This window comes from Carlito syrichta, unplaced genomic scaffold, assembly GCF_000164805.1.
Source record: "Carlito syrichta isolate Samal-C Ts95f unplaced genomic scaffold, Tarsius_syrichta-2.0.1 Scaffold313936, whole genome shotgun sequence".
NCBI classification, from domain to species: Eukaryota; Metazoa; Chordata; class Mammalia; order Primates; family Tarsiidae; genus Carlito; species Carlito syrichta.
Window position 1 is genome coordinate 1,095,243 of NW_007258032.1, and position 22,249 is coordinate 1,117,491.

Below are 22,249 nucleotides of genomic sequence, written 5' to 3' on the forward strand. Positions count from 1 at the left end.
CCTATGTACTTTGTTCAGACATTGCTAAAATATGTGTTTTATCAGAAGGCTTCCTGAGGTATTAACCAAGAAAGAGAAAGAAAATAGAAGATCTAACCTAGAAGGAAAGCAGAGAAACTTTTCGAGATGACAGGGAAGAGGTGTTCCCAAAATGAGAGTTTTGTGGCAGGCCTAGACAGCAGCAGGCTACACAAGCAGATCAGAGTGCACCAGGGGGACTCTTGTAAGAAATGGGACTGTAATTTATGTAGAAGATTTGACTGTGTGGAGAGTTGTACTAAGGAGTGGCTTACAGAGTTCCTAAAGGAAATGGGAAGACTTAGTAAGATGTTGAAAGAAAACTAAGCAAATGAAAGAGGAGGAAATTGTTAACTCCAGAAAGTAAGATGTAACCAGAGTATCATGGTATATTTCTTTGGATCAACAGAGAACAACATTGGAGTACAGGTGCTCCTCAGTTTACAGTGGGGTTACATCCCAGTAAACCCGTTGAAAATGCTTACGTATTTTAAAGAACATGGCTGACTGGGAGCTGTGGCTCATGGCCACTGCCCGGCATCACAAGAGAAGTCATGGTTTCGACTGAATGTATGTCACTTTCACCCCATCAGAAAGTCAGAAAATCGTAAGGGAGCATCCGTACAGAGAGAGTGTAAATGCCTCAAAAAGCTTGTCTATCCTAATAGGAAGTCATAGGTAACATGAAAAATTGATAAACCAAGACCTGTAATAGACATGTTTTTAAAATACTGAGGTAAATATTAAAAGGGAGAACTGGAAGAGTTAGAAGTGGATGCTTTTGGGGAACTAGATGAGAACTGGGAGGTGGAGCAAGGGGTAGCTGTGATTAGTTATAAGCTTTTTAGGACTTTTTGTTTTTCAGTGGATCAACATATAATATTTTCATAAAAATATGAAAACACCAGGTCATTATTGTATTCCCTAGGCCATGTCTCGTTAAGTACTTATTACTTGACTGATTTAACATTCCTCTATTCCAAAGAAAGATTTTCCTGTTTATTTAAGGCCTTGTTCTAGAAAATATTTAAGATGATTCCTTCCTTAGTTCAAGCCAACTGCTTTGCAGTTTCTTAAAATACCTTTAGCTGCTGGTAATGTTTTTAAGTAGTTGTTACAACATATACTTGTATTTTTTGTGTCTTGTGTGCTCTTTCACAGTAAAGGTCCTTTGAGTCTTGTTTTGTTTTACTGCCCATCTATGTAACTGGAATAATAGTTTTGTAATAAAAATGGAAGGGTGGAAATTGCCTTTGAAATAAATGAGAGGTGACCATTTCTAAAATGATAGAGAACATCTGATGTTTGAAAAATAAGGGCTGTGTAGAGATAAGAAATGACAAAATGTGGTATGTAGACAGATGGAAGTATTGGATATGTAGGGACAGTGTGAAGGAGAGGCAGACAAATTGGGACCAGATTAAAATGGACCCTGGATGCTTTGAAGCTAATTTTGGAAATATTTTTTAGGCAGTCAAAAGAGCCAAGATAGGTTTTTAAGTTGGATAGTCATACCTTTCCACATTAAAATACAAAGTTTTACATCCAGTTTGTACATGTCACAGCTATGTGCAAAGCAAATAAATTGCCACAGAAAACAAACGTGGAAAAGAACTATATCAAAATGTTAGTACTGATTATCTCTACAGTAGGACTTCTGTAGGTGATTTTTTTTTCCTCCTTTCTATTAGTCCTACTTTCGCAAAAAAAAAAATCTGTATTTATGGTTGAGGGATAAGAACACTTTAAAAATAAACCATTATTTTATATTTTATTGCAAAGTGTGCAGCATCTGTTGCCTCGTGCTTCTCACACTTTATTTACTGGAAAGGCAAATGTCCTAGAAACTTCCTCTCTGAGAAAATATGAGTGGCAAAGAGGGTGAGGAACTTTACATAAGCATCTGATCTTCAGCTTGCACCATGGGGGATACCTTTTGTAAGAATTAGGACTGTAAATTTTGTAGGTAAACCTTATCTTTGCATTTCTTTTAGGATTATTGAAGATTCACTCCAGTCAGTCCAATCCCCAGCAGGCAGTCCTGACAATTCCCAGCCAGCTCAAACCACTCAGTGTAAATACCTCTGGAGGTGTGCAGACCATATTGATGCCTGTGAACAAAGGTAAGTGCCAGTCACCAACGAGCACACCATACTGTGGCTGTTTGCAAGTGTGTCACTATTCTACCAATTGGTGACTGCTTCCCTTGGACAGCCTGCTCTGTAGTCACGGTACTTGCTGGCACCCTGAACTCTAGGGCACCAGTGCTTGGACTGAAAGTAAAAGCTCAGGTGATCCATTGACTGCTAAATAGCTGCTCATATCTAAAGTCAAGTTGAGGGGGTACATTTTAAACATTATGAGAATTTAAGACTGTTGAACTTTTATTTTCTTCGTTTAGTGGTAAGCACCCATTTCCACAGTTGAAGATATAACTCAGTTACCCTGATACCTAAGAATAAACAGCCCACCTTGTCAGATCACTGTATTTAAAAACATTCTTAACCATTCTTTTTGTCCTGATGTTGTTTAATGCTGTTAGTTTAATATGGGACTGTCAGCTGGGAGTTAGATCATCCTCATTAAAAATAATTTCTGTATGTGTTCTATTCTCCCTCCTCTTTTGCCCTTTAGTGGTTCAGTCATTTTCTGCCAGCAAGCCACCTACCATTCTGCCTATAGCCACCCCAACTCCAGTTGTCTCCAGCTCTGCTCCAGCAGCTGTTGCAAAAGGTATGTAGGATCTCACAGTATTATTGTCCAGAATTTTTTTGCAGAGCATTGCTGTAATCTGAGGCCTTTGAATTGTCAGCATCTGTGAATCAGTCACTTGGCAAATATGTACTGAATGCTTATCTAGTAGACTTGACATTGAGGGAATTCCAGAGGCGCATATAGCATCACTTCTGCGTCTGGTGATTTATAATCAGGTTATAGAGACCTGCCTGTAGACAGCAAACAGTGATTGATAAGCACAAGTGGTCTTGAAAATGATTGCTGAGGTTCTGCAGTCTGGAATCTGATGAGGGTTGGCAAAGTGTGGAGGTGGGCAGAGTTTTGTGTGGGGTCTGAATTATAGCCTGCACTTTAAAGAGTAGAGCTTTTTTAGCTGGAAAGATGTCAAGGGAGTTAGATCAGTAGAGACAAAGACTCGCGAGGGCTTGTTTGGGGGCAGTAGGCCAATTAGAGGGACTTACCTGGGGAGTACAGTGGTACAGTGGAGTTTTAGGTGCCAGACTTCAGCAAACTGGCAGTGGGGAATATTTCTAACCACAAGAGTAGGTCAAGATAGTGCATGGATTATACCAGTGGTCCCCAACCTTTTTGGCGTCGGGGACTGGTTTCATGGAAGAGTTTCTGCAGAGACAGTGTGGGGGGAATCATCGGGCATTAGATTTTCATAAGGAGCACACGACCTAGACTCCCTCACATGCACAGTTCACAGTAGAGTTCACGCCCCTATGAGAATCTATCTGTAACACTGCTGCTGATCTAACAGGAGGCGGAGCTCTGCTCACCCGCTGCTCACCTCCTGTTGGGTGGCCCAGTTCCTAACAGGCCACAGATCAGTACTGTCCACAGCCTGGAGGTAGAGGACCCTGGATTAGAGCAACACATTTGAAAGCTGTAACATCTCCAAATGATGATAATGACCAGGTACAGTTATTGACGCCTGTAATCCCAGCACTTTGGGAGGCAGGGGTGAGAGGATTGCCTGAGTCTAAGGGTTTGAGACCAGCCTGGGCAACCTGGCAAGACATCATGTCTACAGTAAATGAAAAAAATTAGCCAGGTATGGTGGCGCATGCCTGTCGTTCCAGCTACTTGGAAGGCTGAGGCAGAAGGATCACCTGAACCCAGCATGTCGAGGCTACAGTGGCCAAGAGTGTGCCACTGCCCTCCAGCCTGGGTGAAAGAGTGAGACTCCTACTCAAAAAAAAAAAGGAAGAGCCCACAGATTACCATGCTAGCTGCTTTATATATATCATTCTTATTCAGTATTTTAGCACAGCCCAGTTATGATATTAAGTATGTACATCCCAAAATTAGAATTTGAAATATGTCTGTTCATTCCCATGGCAGGCTGGTTTTCAGGTGTGCCAGGATCTCATCATAGTCTCGGAAAGAGGTGGATTTGTAACTTACTAAATGACCACCTAAAGCAGGGTATAGCCAACTACTGTCCACTACCTGTTTTTGTGAGTACAGCTTTATTGGCACACAGCCATGTCCATTCATCCACACAGTCTCCCAATGCCTTCATGTACAACCACAGAGTTCTACAGAGATCCAGTCAACCACAAATCCTGTTTACTGATGAGCCCTTTATTGAAAAGGTTTGCCAACCCCTAATCAAACTCTAACCCATAAAGGAAATGCAAATTAAAACCATAGTGATCCACCAGAACCCCCAGATTGAAAGTCCTAATTCCAAGTGTTGACAAGGATGTGGAGTATCAGGAACTTACGTACACTGCTGGTGGGACTATAAATTGATATAATCACTTTGGAAGCCAGTTCAATGGTTTCCAATAAAGTTAAGCAACATCTGCTCTCTGTTCCAGCAATTGCGCTTCTAGGAAATGAGTGCATACATCTACCAGAAGACACAAGAGTGCTCACTGCATTGTTATTCATAATGGCTATACTGATGCTCACACAAGAGTGTGCACAGTGTGACCAGTTATATGAAATTCAAAATCCAAAATGGGCCGAAGGTGGATTGCTTTGTCAGGGAGGAGCTGCCAGAAGCACAGGGACCCAGTGTGAGGCCGGCAGGCAGGCATCTTGGTTTGAGTGGGGGCTATGTGAGCATGTGTAGGTAACATGTATTGAACTTGATATCTGTGCACTTAATACAAGTTATACATCAATGACAAGAGGGGGGGGAAATGTACTTATGTGTCTCATTTGTAGACCCCCGTTATGTAGGGAACTATTGGAGAACACTGAGTAGGGAAATGACACTACATAGATGCTTTGGGAAAATTATTTGGTGCTTATGTGCAAGGTAGGTTGTCAGGGTGAGAGTGGACGCAGGGAAGCTTGTGCCAAAGCAGCAAGAGTGTGGTCATGGCGTTCTGAAGGAAGATGACTGTCCATGGAAGGACAGCACATGCACCCGAGACATAGCTGTCTTCCATCAGTAGACTTAGTAATAAAAGCCTGGTGTGATTAACTTGGAAATTTCCAGACACAGTAGCTCTAATTTTTGCTTGCATCTCAGAGCACTAAGATAATGCTGAAAGTTGGTAAACTAGCTGGAGAGATATCAAAAAGATCATAATATTAGAACTTAGAACAAGTCAGCATTGTATTTTAATGTAGCATTGTTTAGTTCTGGGAGGGAGGCTCACATAGCAGTGTGGGGACCTTTTTAAGAAATATCTAAAAAGCCATTTTATTGCCTCTGCCTTGTCATGAATCTGGAGTTGCTTCCCCCACCCCCCAACCCAGGCTAACAGCTCTTCCTTTGTCTGCTGACCCTGTGATGACAGGAGCCATCTCAGTCTCCTGGCTGTGTCCCTACAACAGCTGGAGTGGCAGTTTCCTCACTGAGCTTCCATGGAAGAGCTTTGTTTGTGCCTGCATGTGTCCTTCTACTGCAGAAACCTGACAGCTGTCTCTTTGTTCTCTTTCCGTGTAGTGAAGACTGAACCAGAAACACCTGGGCCGAGCTGCATCTCTCAGGAGGGCCAGACAGCAGTGAAAACAGAAGAAAGTTCTGAGCTGGGAAACTATGTTATTAAGTAATTATTTCTGTCTTTTCTAAAGGAATTCTGCTTTGGGTGTTTGTATGGCACTTTAAAAATCATGCTGACTAAGGCAGGAGTATCACTTGAGGCCAGGAGTTTGAGACCAGCCCGGGCAACATAGCAGGACCCCCATCTGTACAGAAAAAATTTAAAAATTAGCCAGACATGGTGGCACATACCTATAATCCCAGCTACGTGGGAGGCTGAGGCAGGAGGATTCTTGAGCCCAGTAGATTGAGGCTGCAGTGAGCCATGATTGAGCCACGGTACTCCAGCTTGGAGCAAGACCCTGTCTCTTAAAAAAAAAAAAAATTTTTTTTTTTTTTGAGTTGGAGTCTCACTCCGGAGCCCAGACTGGAGTACAGTGTCTGCTCCCGGGCCACCGCAGCCTCGACCTGCTGGGCTCCAGCGATCCTTCCGCCTCAACCTTCCAAGTAGCCGGAACTTCACGCGCGTGCTACCACGCTCGGCTAATTTTTGACTTATTGTAGAGATGTGGTCTCGCCAAGTTGCCCGGGTGGGTCTCAAACCTGCGGGCTCAGGCAGTCCACTCACCTCGGCCTCCCGAAGCGCTAGAATTACAGGCTGAGCCACCAAGCCCGGCAAAAATTTTTTTTTTATAAGTTAATAAAATCAACCAGGTACAGTGGCTCACGCCTGTAATCCCAGCAATTTGGGAGGCAGAGGTGAGAGGTTGCATGAGTTCAGGGGTTTGAGACCAGCCCAGCCAACTAGGTGAAACCTTGTCTCTACAATAAGTCAAAAAATTAGCGAGGCATGGTGGCACATGCCTGTGGTTCCAGCTACTTGGAAGGCTGAGATAAAAGGATCACCCAGCAGGTTGAGGCTGCAGTGGTCATGAGCATGCTTGTGACTTGGGGGTACCACTCAGTCTGTAGCCCTAGAAGCATCAGGTGGCATCACAAACCTCCCTTTAGTTGAACTCACCAGTTTGTGCTTTCTCTGCTGAATCCCTGGGGATGAAATTTTTCATGGTGTAATCACTCAGGTGTGACACATTTCATACCTACTTAATCTTATTCAGCTGCCTCTTCATGGGCATTACACACTGTTCTTCTAAAAATGCTTTCTAAGGTTCTAATTTCCAAATCAGGAACCCACCTCTGATCATGTACTTTGAAATATCTCAAACTGCTGGGGACAACTTGGGCCATTTTGACATTATAGATGGAGATATGAACTACAGTAACCCTTCCATGGGCATTTTTATGATAGAATTTTTCTGCTCTAGTAGCGGTCACATTGCAAAAAGATTATGTTGCTTTTTAATTTTAAAATACAGACAAAATGTCCATATGCAGTGAACATGGAGTCTTATCTGTCTACTTAGTCTTGACATTTTCTTTTTAAGCATAGAACACTCTTTATTAAAAAAAAAAAAAGACTATCTTTGGAATGAAAGACATACCAATATAATGGTTTTAAATTATAATTTCCTTAAAAAGGGGGAATTATAATACACATACATAAAATGTATATGTATGTATATGACTAAAAATTGCTACATGTATTTAATTTATTGCCTTATTTTTATCCTCAGGATAGACCACTTGGAGACTATCCAACAACTCTTAACAGCAATAGTAAAGAAGATTCCATTAATCACTGCAAAAAGTAAGACAATTGTACTGAATATATGGGTATATTTTTTAAAGCTATGAATTTAGCATGTTGAATCAATTTAAATCACTTGGGATTGTAAATTAATACTTATGTGACAATTATCTTAGGAGGTTTTAATGAGAGATACCGCTCATTTGCAGGGGTTTCAGGATTCACATCCAGGTAGTCTTTTACTCTTCACTGTGTGTGATCCGTAGAAGGAATGTTTTGCATTTTTTATATGTAAATCATAAATCATTGTGTATGTTAATTTAGGCTTTGCATTCGTGTTTATTGTTTATTAGTAAGGAAGTGAGTTTGCCTTTTCCTGCAGCATACCAGCCCCTCTGCAGGCTCCTTCTCTTTACTGTCTTATTTAATCATAGTCTCTTGTGTGGTGGGTGGTGTCATCACTGTTTTACAGATGAGATTAAGTAACTTGCTTAATAAGCTCATAGAGCTATGGTGGTGAGGCAGGATACCAGTTTTATTCACCTTTTTTTAGATTAAAAAAAGATTAATAGTCTTAAAGATTAACGGTCTTAAAGATTAACGGTCTTAAAGCTTATTCAGCTTTCAGACCGTTAATCTTTACTTGAAAACTCAGTGTTACTCACTTTGTAGAAATGCATGATTTTTAAGACCTCCAAAAGTGGTCTGCTGTGTCACCACCGCCCATTGTTAGCAAGACTGAATCATTTGCTTCTTAGCCCCCGTTGTTCTGACAGAATTGATAGCCATTACTGAGGGACTGACAGCCTGTGGACATGCAGGAGTATGCTCACAGGCACAATCACATGAACATTTAGAGAGAAGGCAGAAGGCATTTGTGTGTATCACTTGCATTCATAGGAATATGAAAACAGTAGGCCAGATCCAACCACCCGTCTTATTTTTTGCAACTATAATTATAAGAAAAGAAACGATCTCTTTTTTTCTCAAAGTTCGGGGATCATTTTGAGATAGCTCCAAGTAAACTTTCAGTGGCAATTTCCCCACCCAACCAAAAAAAGATTCAAAAATCCATCTCTTTTTAAAAATGTAGATGCAGCCGGGCTTGGTGGCTCAGCCTGTAATCCCACTTTGGGAGGCTGAGGTGAGTGGATTGCCTGAGCCCACGGGTTCGAGACCTGCCTGGACAACTTGGTGAGACCTCATCTCTACAATAAATCAAAAATTAGCCGGGTGTGGTAGCACATGCCTGTAGTTCCAGCTACTTGGAAGGCTGAGGTGGAAGGATCGCCGGAGCCCAGCAGGTCGAGGCTGCGGTGGCCAGGAGCAGCCACTGCACTCCAGTCTGGGCGACAGAGTGAGACTTTAACTCAATCAATCAATCAATCAATCAAATAAAAATGTAGATACAAATACAGAATAGGCAGTTCAGAAACATCTTTCCCAACTTTCTTATTTTATAGATAAGAAAACTAAAGCCCAGAGAGGTGCTATGGGTTGCCCAAGGCCACTTAGTGAGTTAATGGCAAAGCCAGGACTCCTAGTTTTAATAGCTTTATGACAACAGGTACTGTTCTGTATCAAAGAAGCGAGTTCCCAAGGAGGGGTGTTGTCTTGAGTCCCCACAAATGAGATGCCTTCTCTTTTAAGGAGAAGCCCTCCTGTGTTACTCTGCATCTGAGCTTGCCCAGTGAGAAAAGAGGTCTGAAGAATTTTGGATGTGCCTCTGGCAAATAGGATGTGATTTGAATCATAACGGCTTTATTCAGAGTTTGCTGGATATGTGCATTCTAGGTGAAGATGCCAGCTGCTTTTCTGCAAAGTCTGTTGAGCAGTATTATGGCTGGAACATTGGAAAAAGACGAGCTGCTGAGGTAATCCCATGTCCACATATCTGGCTCTTGGGCCACCCCACGAGCCTGTGGAAGAAGAACAGAAATGCCAGTGTATTCTAGCTGCCTCTGTAAACCTTGTCATTGGAACAATGATCACATCTGTAGCATATTTTGTTAGAATATTTGATGTTAGAATATTTTCCTCAGTTAAAAATCTTACTTTTCAAAGACCTGCAATCTATCCTTTGAAAGGCCTATTTTTGTTTTCCTGCATCGGTAGAAACATCCTCACATTTTCTAAAAGCTTTTCACGAATTTCACAATATTCTAATGAGTTCAACTACTTACCCACTCTTAGCAGTGTGGCAGCTGCTCTGCCAGGTGTAGTGTGGCTTTAAGAAGGGGAAACAGCTGTGTGTGATGGCTCATGCCTGTAATCCTAGCACTTTGGGAGGCTGAGGTGAGAAGATTGCCTGAGCCCAGGGTTTCAAGACCAGCCTTGATAACTTGGCAAGACCTCATCTCTACAATAAATTTAAAAAATTAGTCAGGCATGGTGGCACGTGCCTGTAGTTCCAGCTACTAGGGAGGCTGAGGTGGAAGGATTGCCTGAGCCCAGTAGGCAGAGACTGTGCTGGCTATGGGCGGCAGAGTGAGACTCCTACTAAAAAAAAGGGGGACGGGGGATACAGCATGTGTATATGCCTATTTAGGAAGCAGTGCAGAGTCGTGGTTGGGTTGGGGAAAGTTGAGGAAGAAGAGTGGAAGATCAGAGTCTGACATGTTGGCATGGTGACTTACAGTTGCATAGTAGTATGTAGCTATTGAAGGATTGCATTATGGTTCAAAATAATTTTTTTTTAAGTGGCAAAGAGCAATGACAATGCGAAAAGTCTTACAAGAAATTCTGGAGAAGAACTCAAGATTTCACCACCTGACTCCCCTCAAAACCAAGCACATTGCACACTGGTGTCGCTGTCATGGCTATACCCCACCAGATCCAGAGAGCCTGCGTAATGACGGGGACTCAATTGAGGACGTGCTGACCCAGATTGACAGCGAGCCAGGTGAGCCTTGGGCAGAGCCACCCAAGCACCCCTGGCAGCCTGGAGTGTGTCTGCCACGGAGCACGTGGCTCTCTTCACCTCTGCTACTCTGTGCCCACCTGAGCCCTTGGAAGAGCTGCTGTGGAGAACACGAGCCTTTGCCTGCTTCTTGCTATGGCCCCCAGGATTAGCTAGTCCCTAGAACTGTTTGTACCAAGTAGTTCGAGTGTTGTGCCCCAGCCAGGAATGTTCTGACCCATGCCAACCAGCAGGTGCACACTATCTGTTTGGGAGTCCCCTCCTCAGCATCATTTCTTCTTTCCAGACGTTTAATCCACCTCCTTTCCTCCAGACAGAAATGACTTCTTCCATTATGACTTTAGGGACCACCTCTCCCTCGTAGACAAGTCTGTGTCATTTCCGTGAAGATGGGCCTGTGCTCATCTGTACTATCTTTAAACCTAGTGAGGAGAGTAGCCACCATCCAGTGTTTGCAACGCAGGTGACAACGCACAGTGTTGCAGGTGAAAATGAATTGGGCTTTATGGTGAAGAAGCAGACAGCTGCTGTGTGGCCAGAGGCTAGCGGGCAGGGCATAAAAGGTTTGTGGGGAGAAAAAGCATTTGAGTTTCACATTACAGGATAAGAAGGGGTGCTTTCTTGCCCCAACTCATTTAGGTAGAAAAATAAGCTCCCCTCCCTGGGGACCCTGGAGCACAGAAGAAGGGGCCCTTTTAAAATTCAGGGCAGCAGCCTGGGCAACGTGGCAAAACCTTGTCTCTACAATGAATAAAAACAAAAATTAGCCAGGCGTGGTGGTGCACGCCTATAGTTCCAGCTACTTGGAAGGCTGCGGTAGAAGGGTCGCCTGAGCTCAGCAGGTCGAGGTTATGGTAACTGTGATCGTGCCACTGCACTCCTGCCTGGGTGACAGAGTGAGTCTCTGATTCAAATAAAACTTAGTGCAAGTCTCGTTTTCTCCATGAGGCGTCCTGAGAGCCTGATGCAGATGACCTCTTTCTGATGTCCTGTAACACCTAGGTAAAAGTACCGTGAGGGTTTGCTTGACTTCTTTGGAGAGCAGAGATCATACTGATCACCTCTGTGCTCCCGGGATTCTCTGTGTATGTGTATATAGGCTTGTTGTTAACATGACTGATTATACATGTTCTCTAACTTAGGGTGGTTCGATTTATGAATTTTTGACTTTATGATGGCACGAAAGTGATAGGCACTCAGTATGCTCCTTGACTTACGATTGGCTTGTGTCCAGATGAGCCCATCATGAGATAACATCATAAATAAAAAATGTACTTCATCTTAACAACATTTTCAGCTTAGGGTGGGTTTACTGAGACATATCCCCATCATAAATTGAGGCGCATCTGTGATTTGTTAGGGCCCAGTTGTTTAAACAAAAGTCCTGGAGCTGGATGTTCTGCCACCGTCTTACTGGTGCTTTTTAGCCCTTCTTACATCTAGTCTGAACCTCACAGACCATCGACAATGTGAATGGGTGGACTAGACTTGGCACCAAAGTCCCAACACCCTTTGTGCCACTTTGTATGAATCACCTTATTGAAGACTGGATGCCGGTGTACATCGAAATGTTAACAGTCCTGCTCTCTGAGCAGTGAGAATATGGGTGATTTATATTTTCTTCCCTCTGCATTTCTGCATTTTCCAGATTTAAAAGGTGAAGAAAAATCATTTGAGTCGTTAATACTCAGGGGGTGGGGCGTGACCTGGTTCTTGATGGTAGAAGTCTTAAATGGCAGTTACTTCACATAAATCACATACAATATGAGAGACAAGACGCCTGTCTTGTGCTTTAAAAACCTCATGAATTACTGGTTCTCATCATTATAGATCTGTAGGGTTGTAGAGCTGGAAAGAAGGTCAGCTCCCTTGATACTTGTCTCCCTTCCTCAGACTGATGGTCTTGTGGAGATTGAAAGTCCTTTTCTACTGTCACCACAGTTGTCATAAGCCTGATTCCCTCTCATTTAGAGTGCCCATCATCATTCTCCTCTGCTGACAGCCTGTGCCGGAAACTGGAGGACCTGCAGCAGTTTCAGAAAAGAGAGCCCGAGAATGAGGAGGAGGTGGACATCCTCAGCCTCGCAGAGCCATTAAAGATAAACATCAAAAAAGAGCAGGAAGAGAAACAAGAAGAAGTGAAATTCTACCTGCCACCAACCCCAGGGTCGGAATTTATTGGTGATGTCACCCAGAAGGTAGGGGGCTGTGGATTCTCTTCTGCCTGGTAAACCAAGGTATGCTTTCAGGGCCCTACCTTGCCACAGCAGAGCCTTGGCCAAGAACACTGATGCCTGTGGAAAGGTCACTTGTTGAACATGGGCTTGAAGCAGAGCTGGCTGGGCATAGGGCATTACTTTTCATCTTTTTTTTTCTTATCTGCCCCAGGAGAAACACCCTTCTTGGGCATGTCATGATATTCCCAAGTGGTACTTCAGTGAGTCATCTCTCCCTGACATTGCCATAGCTCTGAGGGCCCTGCCTTTGGTGCAGGTGAGATGCTCACTGCCTGTGAGGAGAGAGTATGTGTCCACCCCAGTGAAGCGTAGCAGTTCCTTGTTAGCTGCCACCTACCAGCTGCTCGGGACCCAAAGTGAAAGACTGTGTCTGTTTCACCTGCAGAATGGAATGAAGAGTGGGGAGGATGCAGTTTCCAAGTGCACCTTCTTCACCTCTTGCCAGCAGGGCCTTTGAGTCTGATACCAGACCCTCCAAAGTGTTGATCCTACCATCAGAATCCATGACCCATTTTGACCATGTTCTCCTGTGAAGGAGATTTGGGAGTAAAACAGGTCTCCAATAGCATTTTAGAAAATCTGTCAGAAACATGGAGAAAGCAGATACCACCTTTCAACTGTAATACGCATATTTTGTACTTCCCAATGAGTTTTATCCAGTGTGTGTATGGCGTCCTTCTTCCACCCTTTCTGGGTGTCAGAGAGGTCTGCTTGTTTGGAAAGAACTGTTGTTAATGTGGACATAAAAACAGATGGCTTTCTTCTGCTTTTTCAGATCGGGATCACCCTGCAACCCGTGGCGCTCCATAGGAACGTGTACGCATCTGTGGTGGAGGACATGATCCTGAAGGTGGGTTTCTGCTGGCTCCAGGAGGCCAGAGGTTGCTGCCCTGAGGGGCGGCCAGGCAGGATGGTGGCATCCAGGCAGTGTTGGGTAAGGGACAAGGACAGAAAAGGAAGGGAGCTGAATAAGCTTTTAAATTTCTCGTCTTACTCAGGCTTGGGGGTTTCTTTTTTTTCTTCTGATTTTTAAATAGATACTGTGTTTCCTCTGAATATTGAAGCTTCTATACAAGTTCTTATGCTAATGTTACTCTGAAGATCCTTTTTTTTTGAGTTGGAGTCTCCCTTTGTCGCCCAGGCTGGAGTGCGGTGGCGCAACCTCCACCTGCTGGACTTAGGTGATCCTTCCACCTCAGCCTTCCAAGTAGCCACCATACCCAACTGATTTTTTGTAGAAACGAGGTCTCGCCAAGTTGCCCAGGCTGTTCTCAAACCCCTGGGCTCAGGCAGTCCTCTCGCTTCTGCCTCCCAAAGTGCTGGGATTACAGACATGAGCCACTGCATCCAGCTGAAGATACTTTCTCATGCAGTTCCAAGTGCTTTTTAAGGTGTATTCTGGGGTGAGAGTCAGTGCTGTCATTGCTTTAAGAGGTGATAGAGGCAAAGCCTTGGGTTTTTCCACATGTCACAGTAACAGACAGCAAGGGGATGAGAAAACAGACTTCATCACCCAGCTCAGAGGTCATGTCCTGGTGGATCCCTCAAGGGTTGGGAGAGCTCAGAAGCAGCTCAGGTTTCCTTAAAAACCGTGTTTGAGCCGGGCTCGGTGGCTCAGCCTGTAATCCCAGCACTTTGGGAGGCTGAGGTGAGTGGATCGCCTGAGCCCGCGGGTTCGAGACCCGCCTGGACAACTTGGCGAGACCTCGTCTCTACAATAAATCTAAAATTAGCCGGGCGTGGTAGCGCACGCCTGTAGTTCCAGCTACTCAGAAGGCTGAGGCGGAAGGATTGCCGGAGCCCAGCAGGTCGAGGCTGCGGTGGCCAAGAGCGGCCACTGCACTCCAGTCTGGGCGACAGAGTGAGACTCCAACTCAAAAAAAAAAAAACCGTGTTTGAGTAATGAAAATTACCCTGATAAATAATTTCTCAGAATCAGGGCCTTTGTCATTAGTGATTTATTATTTGGGCCTTTAATTTTTCCTTAAGGACTTTTTTTTTTTTTTTTGTAGAGATGAGGTCTTGCTATGTTTCTAGGGCTGGTCTCAAACTCCTGGGCTCAAGCAATCCTCCCACCTCAGCTTCCCGAGCAACTCGGACTACAGGTGCACACCACCACACCCAGATAATTTGTTTATTTTTTGTAGAGATGAGGTCTCACTTTATTGCCCAGGCTGGTCTTGAACTCGTAGGCTCAAGCAGTCCTCCCACCTCGGCCTCCCAAAGTGCTGGGATTATAGGTATGAGCCAACACACCCGCCCTCGTTAAGGATTTTTGAATCCTTAGTTGCAGATGTGTCAAATGGTGGAGGTAAGGGATAGGGTCAGATGCACCCCTTCTTGCCAGCAAGCAAGTGGCTTTTTTTGAGAATAATGTCTTCCATTGTAGGCTACGGAGCAGCTGGTGAGTGATATCCTGAGACAGGCTTTGGCAGTTGGATACCAGACAGCTTCTCACAACAGGTACTATCTTTTCTGCAATCAGTGGTATGAGGCTTACACCTATTTCCTAATGGTTTGTCTGTGGAGGTGTTTTCTACGAAAGCCAAATCCAGTAGGAGGTGGAGTGAGTGCTTGGGACAGTCTGAGAGCCAGGCTGACTCAAGGGTCTGCTCTGTCATTTGGGGAGAACCTCTTGGTTGTGAAAGCTCAGCTTTGTCCAGAGGTCTCTATCCTCCTCATCATTACTTCATAGACACCTAGGACCCTATTTTGTGACAGGGTTGAATTAATATCAGCTCTTGGAAGTTAAAGATAGATCCATTACATGTTAGACATTAGGCCAAGCACTGTATTTATTACCTAATTTATTTTTCATTGCAGTAAGAACTATTACTCCCTTTTTAAAAGTCAGGAAACTGGCTTTGAAAGGTAATCTTGCCAGACTTCCCTGGCACGTGTATATAGTCGTTCCTAGATGCAGACTCACGTCTTACTGACTAAAGCCCACAGACTCACCACTCTTCTTCACTGTCTCTCTAATGGTCTTTGGGACATGGAGTTTCGCTTTCTGAGGCCCTGAAAGAATGGTAGATAGGCCGTATTCTGCTTTTCTTTCAGATGAAACAAATACAATTTTATTCCATTATGCAAAAAGCTGTCAAGTTTGTAAATGTAGCAAAGTGCCTGAGGATACAAAGAGGCCTAAATCAGAGGACTCTTAAGCCAGACGTTCACAGGAATACAGTGTGTGAGAGAGCATGGGTATCTTTAGAAAAACGGAAGGGGGACACAGAGTTCCAGTCATGCTGCTCATTTTCCCGCTTGAAACCCTTGAGTAAGCCCAGTTGCCTCTCATGGCCCCTGCTCACCTCCATGGTCCTGATTCTGGAGGGGAAGAGCAACTTGGGTGCTTTCATTGAGAACATTGAACATCACACGTAGCCTGGCATGGCTCCAGCTCCCATCTTTCCAAGAGACAGGAAATGTGGTCCAGAATTCTGTGGTGCTTTGACTCAGCTTTCATCTCTCAAGGCTGAATTGTAAACATGTCATTCTGTTCCACTATCCACTTGATTTTCTTTCTCTATTCGCAGTCCTCAGAATGTTTTTTCCTAATCATTCAGCCAGCTTCCTGAAATCCTTTTCATGGCTGTGACAGGGAAGTCACATTTGAGCCCTGACTAGAACTGTGATTGAGGGGAAGCCAGATCTTTCATCAAAGCTCAAAGCAATTAATAGGGGAAGAGAGACCAAACCATGTCACTCATTAGTTCCTTCCATAAGGCCTCTGCAGGAACGGGCCCTCTGGTAATTTATAGCATAAATGTGTGAGAGAATTACACCTGATCCCACTGTTTGTTTTTGGACCAGGGCTCCCAAGGAAATCACAGTGAGCAATGTCCACCAAGCTATTTGCAGTGTTCCCTTTCTGGACTTCCTCACAAACAAACACATGGGAGTACTGAATGAGGATCAGTGAATGGAACTGAGATGCCCCTAGAAAGGCAGCATGTGAAGGTGTATCCGAAGCAATGAGCTGTGAGGACTCTTCTGCTTGGGGCGGAGGTTTTCTGTGTGCCTGGGAGCATCTTGGCTACCAAACCACTGCCTCTGCCTGATTCAGTGTAACACCGGAGTGTCCTGTCCAGGTGAGAACCTTCTCGAACAGGAGTTTGTTTCCTGATTCTGGAGTGTCGCTGTGAATGGATACTGCTTTTTCAGCTGCATTTCTCCGCTGTCTGTGTGTATTCCATGATGGGGCGCAGAGCTGGGCCAAGCCGTGTGTAGCAGGTCTTTCTCCTCTGGGTGTACTCAAGGGGCACTCTGGGTCTGACGCCCCAGGAGGTAGAAAATGAGTCTGGCAGGCTAGACAATCCACCCATCCTGTGGCTGGGATTACAGGAGCTCTAGCAGTTACCCTGAAGAAGGACTGGACTCGGCACTCGGTGAGTGGTTCTCTGCTCCCGCCTGGCCTTGGTGTGGAGGGTTTCCACTCTCAGCCCAAGTGAGTCAGCTGAGGAAGAGGTAATGCCATGCAAAGAACCACAAGGCCTGCGAGGTTGCACACAGAGCAGTCATGCTGTCAGGAGCACAGGAGCATCACAACCAGTATCCAAGTGGTGGGAAGGGATGGAGCACTCAGTCCCACGTAGGTCAAGCCAAGGTTCAACACAACCCAACTCTCAGTGTTAGTAGTAGGCAGCGCCCACAGGCCCAGACACGTGACAAGATCATGCCAGCTCTGGATGTGCGTGTGGAGCAGGTGGCTGGGTCCATGCCATTTGCGTGGTCTGCAGGAGCATCTGCTGCTGGCTGTGTGGCAAGTGGGGGCAGTCCCCAGGTGTCTCTGCTGTGATCAGTTATCCTGGCCATGGATTTGGTATCCTGTTTTCTGTCAAGGAGTTTTTTCCCCAAGAAGAAAAGTGTTCAAAAGAAACACCTGTGAGTGCCTTAACGTTGGAGAAGTAGCTGTACAGGTGCAGAGACGGGGCTGCCCGTGCTCATCAGAAGCAGGGAGAACACATTGTCTATCAACAGGACCCCTCAGTGGGAGGAAGCAGCAGACAAGAGAAGGAAGGTGAGCAGCACCACTGCAGGGACTCCGCCCCAACCCTGACACGGTCTGTGTGGAAGGTAAAAGAAAGAACTTAGTCTCAGAAGGTTGCTCTTACTCTGCTCCAAGAAAATGTGAAACCTGTGAGTCAGGGTCAAAGAAACTTATCCAAGCAACATAGTTCCTGTTTTCATGGGCCCCATAGATGTTTGAGTCAGGAAAATAAGGCAAGAAAGTGACTGGATAAAATCTGCCTTTTACTTTGAGCATCTGAGGGCTGCAGATGCAGAAGGAATATTTTCAGCAGGGCACAGGGCATTCACTGGCTTCATAATAAATAGTTCAGCGGTAAAGCCCAGATGTTTTATATCTGTGTACTGCTGCAGACAGCACTGACAGGCAAGTATGTGGATTCCTTCAGAAAGTGTACTGACAGATCTGCAGGACAGGGGATTTAATCCAAATGAGAACTGACTCATTTATTACAAGTACGAAAGCCGAAAGAAATTATCTTTTTGAAAAAAAATTAAATGATTTAACAGTCTCTGTGTGTGCTAATGTTTCAGATGTATTTGTACTACCACGATGTGTAACATAATTGTGTAAGAAAAATGTCTACAATAAATCTTTTAGTATTTGTGATGAGTTTTTCTGAGTTTGAAGCGCTGTATGTGGTCAGGTTCTTCTTGCCCAAGGTCAGAAACCATCAGGACAAGGCAGGGTAGAGATTTTTGTTTGTGTTTCAGTCTTGTACTTTTTTCAGTCTTGTTCTTCCCCCCCCCCCAAAAAAAAATTACAACCATGCAAGATAAAGGATTCCAGTTACATAAAAACCTGAAAAAAAATCAGAAAATATGTGTTGATCGTAGACATAATTATTCCTGGCAGCTTGGGGCAAAAGAGAACTGCATAAATGAGCTAGAGTTTCCTCAGAGCCAAGAGGTTCCTAACAAACATACTGGTTTATCTGCAAGGTGAAGTTAGCCTTTGCTGAGGTCTGAAAGAAGTTACTCCTGTGACATAGTCCTGTGCTATGACCATCTGCTATCACAGGGCTAAAAAGTAACCAAAAATGCAGAAACAGAAGAGCTAAAAGACTGAAATCTTTGGTGTTTTGTTTTTTTGAGTTGGAGTCTCACTCTGTTGCCCAGGCTGCAGTGGCACCCTCACAACTATCCCAGTGTCGACCGGCTGGGCTCAGGTGATCCTTCTACCCCAGCCTTCCAAGTAGCTGGAACCACAGGTACTCGCCATCAGGCCCGGCTAATTTTTTGATTTACTGTAGAAATGAGGTCTTGCCAAGTTGCCCAGGCTGGTCTTGAACCCATGGGCTCAGGCAGTCCTCTCACCTCAGTCTCCCAAAGTGCTGGGATTATAGTCGTGAGCCACCATGCCCAGCCTAGGTTTTGGTTTTTTAAAGGCAAGAATTTCAGCAAGCAGGTGTTGCAATACACTTCAAGCATGTTGCTTTTTGGGCGTCTGGCTTTGCTTAGGGTCAGAACAGAGAGTTGAATTGTCCAGAGTAAGCAGGATAGGGGCATGTTTGGGCTTGCCTTCCTGAATGTTTGATGGTCTCAGCCAGGGTTTTGACCCAGCAGGCAAACCAATGTCACAGAAATGCCTTCAATGAGGGCTCCCCACTGATTGAAAGAACCCTATGAGAACAGGACCCAGAGTCAGCTTTTGGGCCTCTTGCCAGCCTTGTTCAAAGGGGATGTTCTCCCATCAGCCAGGGGTGCACTGCAGGGCCCCGTCTGGCAGGGCCTAGCTTTACTCAAAAGCTGCTTTTTCCAAAAATGCAGAAACAGAAGAGCTAAAAGACTGAAATCTTTGGTGTTTTGTTTTTTTGAGTTGGAGTCTAAAGTCCTGGAGTTCTGTAATGGAACAGAGGTGGGACCTTGGTCTAAATGACTGAGACTTATGAAAGACCCTTTAGGGCTTTCAGCTTGTCGGACCTCGTGGCGCACCCACGGCTGACTGGGGCAACTACTGCAGTGGTGACTTTAGTGATGGAATAATTAATGTTGAACTCTTTCTGTTGGCTGGAATGAGCTAACATTGAATCGCTTTTTATTTTTAAAATATTTACACAATTAATACAAAAATGCTTATTTTATAGAAACTTTAGCCAAGTATAATACAATTTTAAAAAGTCTACCCATAATTTCCCTCTCAAAAGATCACCACTGTTAGTATTCCAATGCACTTCTCTTTGTGCGTATTATATATGAGATAGTTGTGGGGGTCAGACTCGGTGGCTCAGCCTGTAATCCCTGCACTTTGGGAGGCCGAGGCGAGTGGATTACCTGAGCCTGCAGGTTCGAGACCAGTCCAGGCAACTTGGCTAGACCTCATCTCTACAATAAATTTAAAAAAAAATTAGCCGGGCATGGTAGCACGCCTGTAGCTCCAGCTACTTGGAAGGCTGGTGTGGAAGGATCACCGGAGCCCAGTTGGTCGACGCTGGGGAAGCCGTGAGTGTGCCGCTGCACTCAAGCCTGGGCGACGGAGTGAGACTCTGACTCAAAAAAGATAAATGTGGGTTGGACCACATAGTTGACTTGCCTGAGTTGTGTCTTGGGTCACTCACTGAGCATGGTGGCAGGCCTTACTCAGACCTGAGTGACAAGGTGTTTCTTTAGAACCCAGGTCTCCTAATAAATAATGAAGCCTCATAGGGAAGACTGTTGAGGTGTGGTGTTTGTGGAAAGCTCTGCTGCAGTGCATTGCCAAGAGGGTCTTGGGCCTGCGTTTGCCTTGCACAGGTCAGGCTTGTCTGGTGCCATGAAGCCTCTACTGCTACTGCCCCACCAGCACTGCCAAGAAGAGGCAGGCCTAGTCCCCGCTGAAGTCCAGCAGACCCATCGTGATGGCAGAATGGATGGGCATCCCAGTGCTGCGTGGTGTGGCAGCGGGCAGAGGGTGGTGAGGAGCCGTGAGCACAGGGCAACGAGTTCAAGAATGTTTGAGGCTGCAGGTGGGAACAAAGCTGCCTCCATGAGGAAGTAGGAAGGAAGGGAATGCTAGGGTAGGAAAGACTTCTTTTTTTTGAGTCGGAGTCTCACTCTGTCACCCAGGCTGAGGGCAGTGGCACACTCATGGCCGCTACAGCCTCGACCTGCTGGGCTCAGGCGATTCTTCCAACTCAGTTTCCCAAGTAGCTGGAACCACAGGCACACGCCACCACACCCGGCTCATTTTTTGATTTATTGTAGAGGCAAGGTGCTTGCCAAGTTGCCCAGGTTGGTCTTAAATCCCTGGCCTCAGGCAGTCCTCTCCCCTCCACCTCCCAAAGTGCTGGGATTACAGGCGTAAGCCTCCATGCCTGGCCAGGAAAGAATACTTCTAACACCTGTGCTTTGTTGGCTGTTTACTAAGCACCTGCACATAAACACAGGTGCTCTTGACAACCCAGTAGGGTGTAGGAGGCTGCATCCTCGCTTTTGCAGCTCACGTAACTGGTGCGTGGCGATCCAGGAGGTGGACTCGAGACTGGCTTGAGAGTTTATTGAACCTGGGCTCTAGAAGAGGGTCCGGGAGAGGGGTGGGTGGGAGGCCAGTGGTGCCGTGGAGACTTCAGCCAGCACCGACACACTTGCAGCCCGCAGGGAGATGAGCTCAGATGGACACATGCTACAGTGGAGTCTTCATCACTCAGAGGACGTGAGGATGCTCTCGTTTATCATTGTAAGAAACGGAGATATTGAAACAGTACATTTTTGCATTTTAGTAAAATCCAAGACTGTACAGTTCATCTGTTCATTTCCCACAGAACGCCCAGCAGGTGTCTCTTCTCTCAGTCATCCAGCATGCAAGCCAGTGAAGTCTGAAGTCACAGACGCCTGTGGCTTTGGTTTCCCCTTTTCCTCTGAGACTGATCAGAGTGCTTCCTGGCGGGCATGAGGGGCAGGACTGTGCCCAAGACTAGCACCTCTTGCGGGGATGCTGCCCACGCAGCGGGAGCGGGGCACCGGTTTTGCCTCCAAAGCTGGGTGGCTCTGAAACCCGAGTGTCCCACCCGCAGATCAAATGCTCATCTGACTAGATCCCTGCGTGGGCTGGAGAGGAAGAGCAGCCCAAGGGGAGCTCCTTAAGTTTCTTGACCAAAAACTCCTGGGCTTGTGCCTTGAGCTTTTAGGAAAGGGACGTAAGCCCTTCAGGGGTTTGCAGGGCTGCTGTGCCAAGAAGGGACCGGGTGTGTCCCATGCAGCCGCGCTGGCTGGGATTTGTGGAGAAAGGAGAGAACGTTCAGGGACACATGAGCTGCCTCCGCAGGCGGTGAGCTGCCAGGCCCTGTGAGTGCGAGCAGGGCAGGCGGGCAGGGAGGGCTTGGTGCAGATGACTTGCCGAGGTCTTTCAGAGAATAAGGTAAATGCCGTCTTCCCAAAATGCTCCCAGTCCTTAGTGTGTATGGGAGGGACCTTCCAGCCCTCCGTGTGTGAGGAGGGGAAACACATCAGTGATACAAAATGCGGGATCCAGGCTTTAGCAACAAGGTAAGTGTCATTCCATGCAATCCCAAGAAACATTTGTTAAAGGATGAGGATCGTCTTGGTCGTAAAGAAGGAAGCCCTGATTGGCGGTCTGCTTCTTTTAGAAATACCATCTTAGATGCTCTGTGTCACCGTGAGTCACACGCAGGTGATAACCTAAGCTTTCTTCTACAACTTGGACATGGAGCCATTTGTAGGAAGAGCCAAAGATACCACCTTAGATTACCATAGGTTATAAACGTAATACAGTGATC

General features: G+C 45.6%; 1 protein-coding gene across 3 annotated transcripts in view; it reads left to right on the top strand.

Moving 5' to 3' along the window:
* The window catches only part of YEATS2 (YEATS domain containing 2), a 94,701-nt gene extending 76,536 nt beyond the window's left edge, over positions 1–18,165 (top strand). For 2 of the 3 annotated variants that reach the window (XM_021718880.1, XM_021718881.1), the window contains 10 exons: positions 2,013–2,141; positions 2,653–2,751; positions 5,666–5,768; positions 7,336–7,409; positions 9,144–9,223; positions 10,050–10,251; positions 12,241–12,467; positions 13,282–13,356; positions 14,896–14,969; positions 16,320–16,428. In XM_021718880.1, coding sequence (XP_021574555.1) covers positions 2,013–2,141; positions 2,653–2,751; positions 5,666–5,768; positions 7,336–7,409; positions 9,144–9,223; positions 10,050–10,251; positions 12,241–12,467; positions 13,282–13,356; positions 14,896–14,969; positions 16,320–16,428 — 1,172 coding nt within the window. Of the gene's footprint in view, positions 1–2,012; positions 2,142–2,652; positions 2,752–5,665; positions 5,769–7,335; positions 7,410–9,143; positions 9,224–10,049; positions 10,252–12,240; positions 12,468–13,281; positions 13,357–14,895; positions 14,970–16,319 lie in introns of all 3 variants that reach the window. The other variant, XM_021718879.1, reaches the window with a different exon arrangement.
* The last annotated feature ends 4,084 nt before the right edge of the window (positions 18,166–22,249 follow it).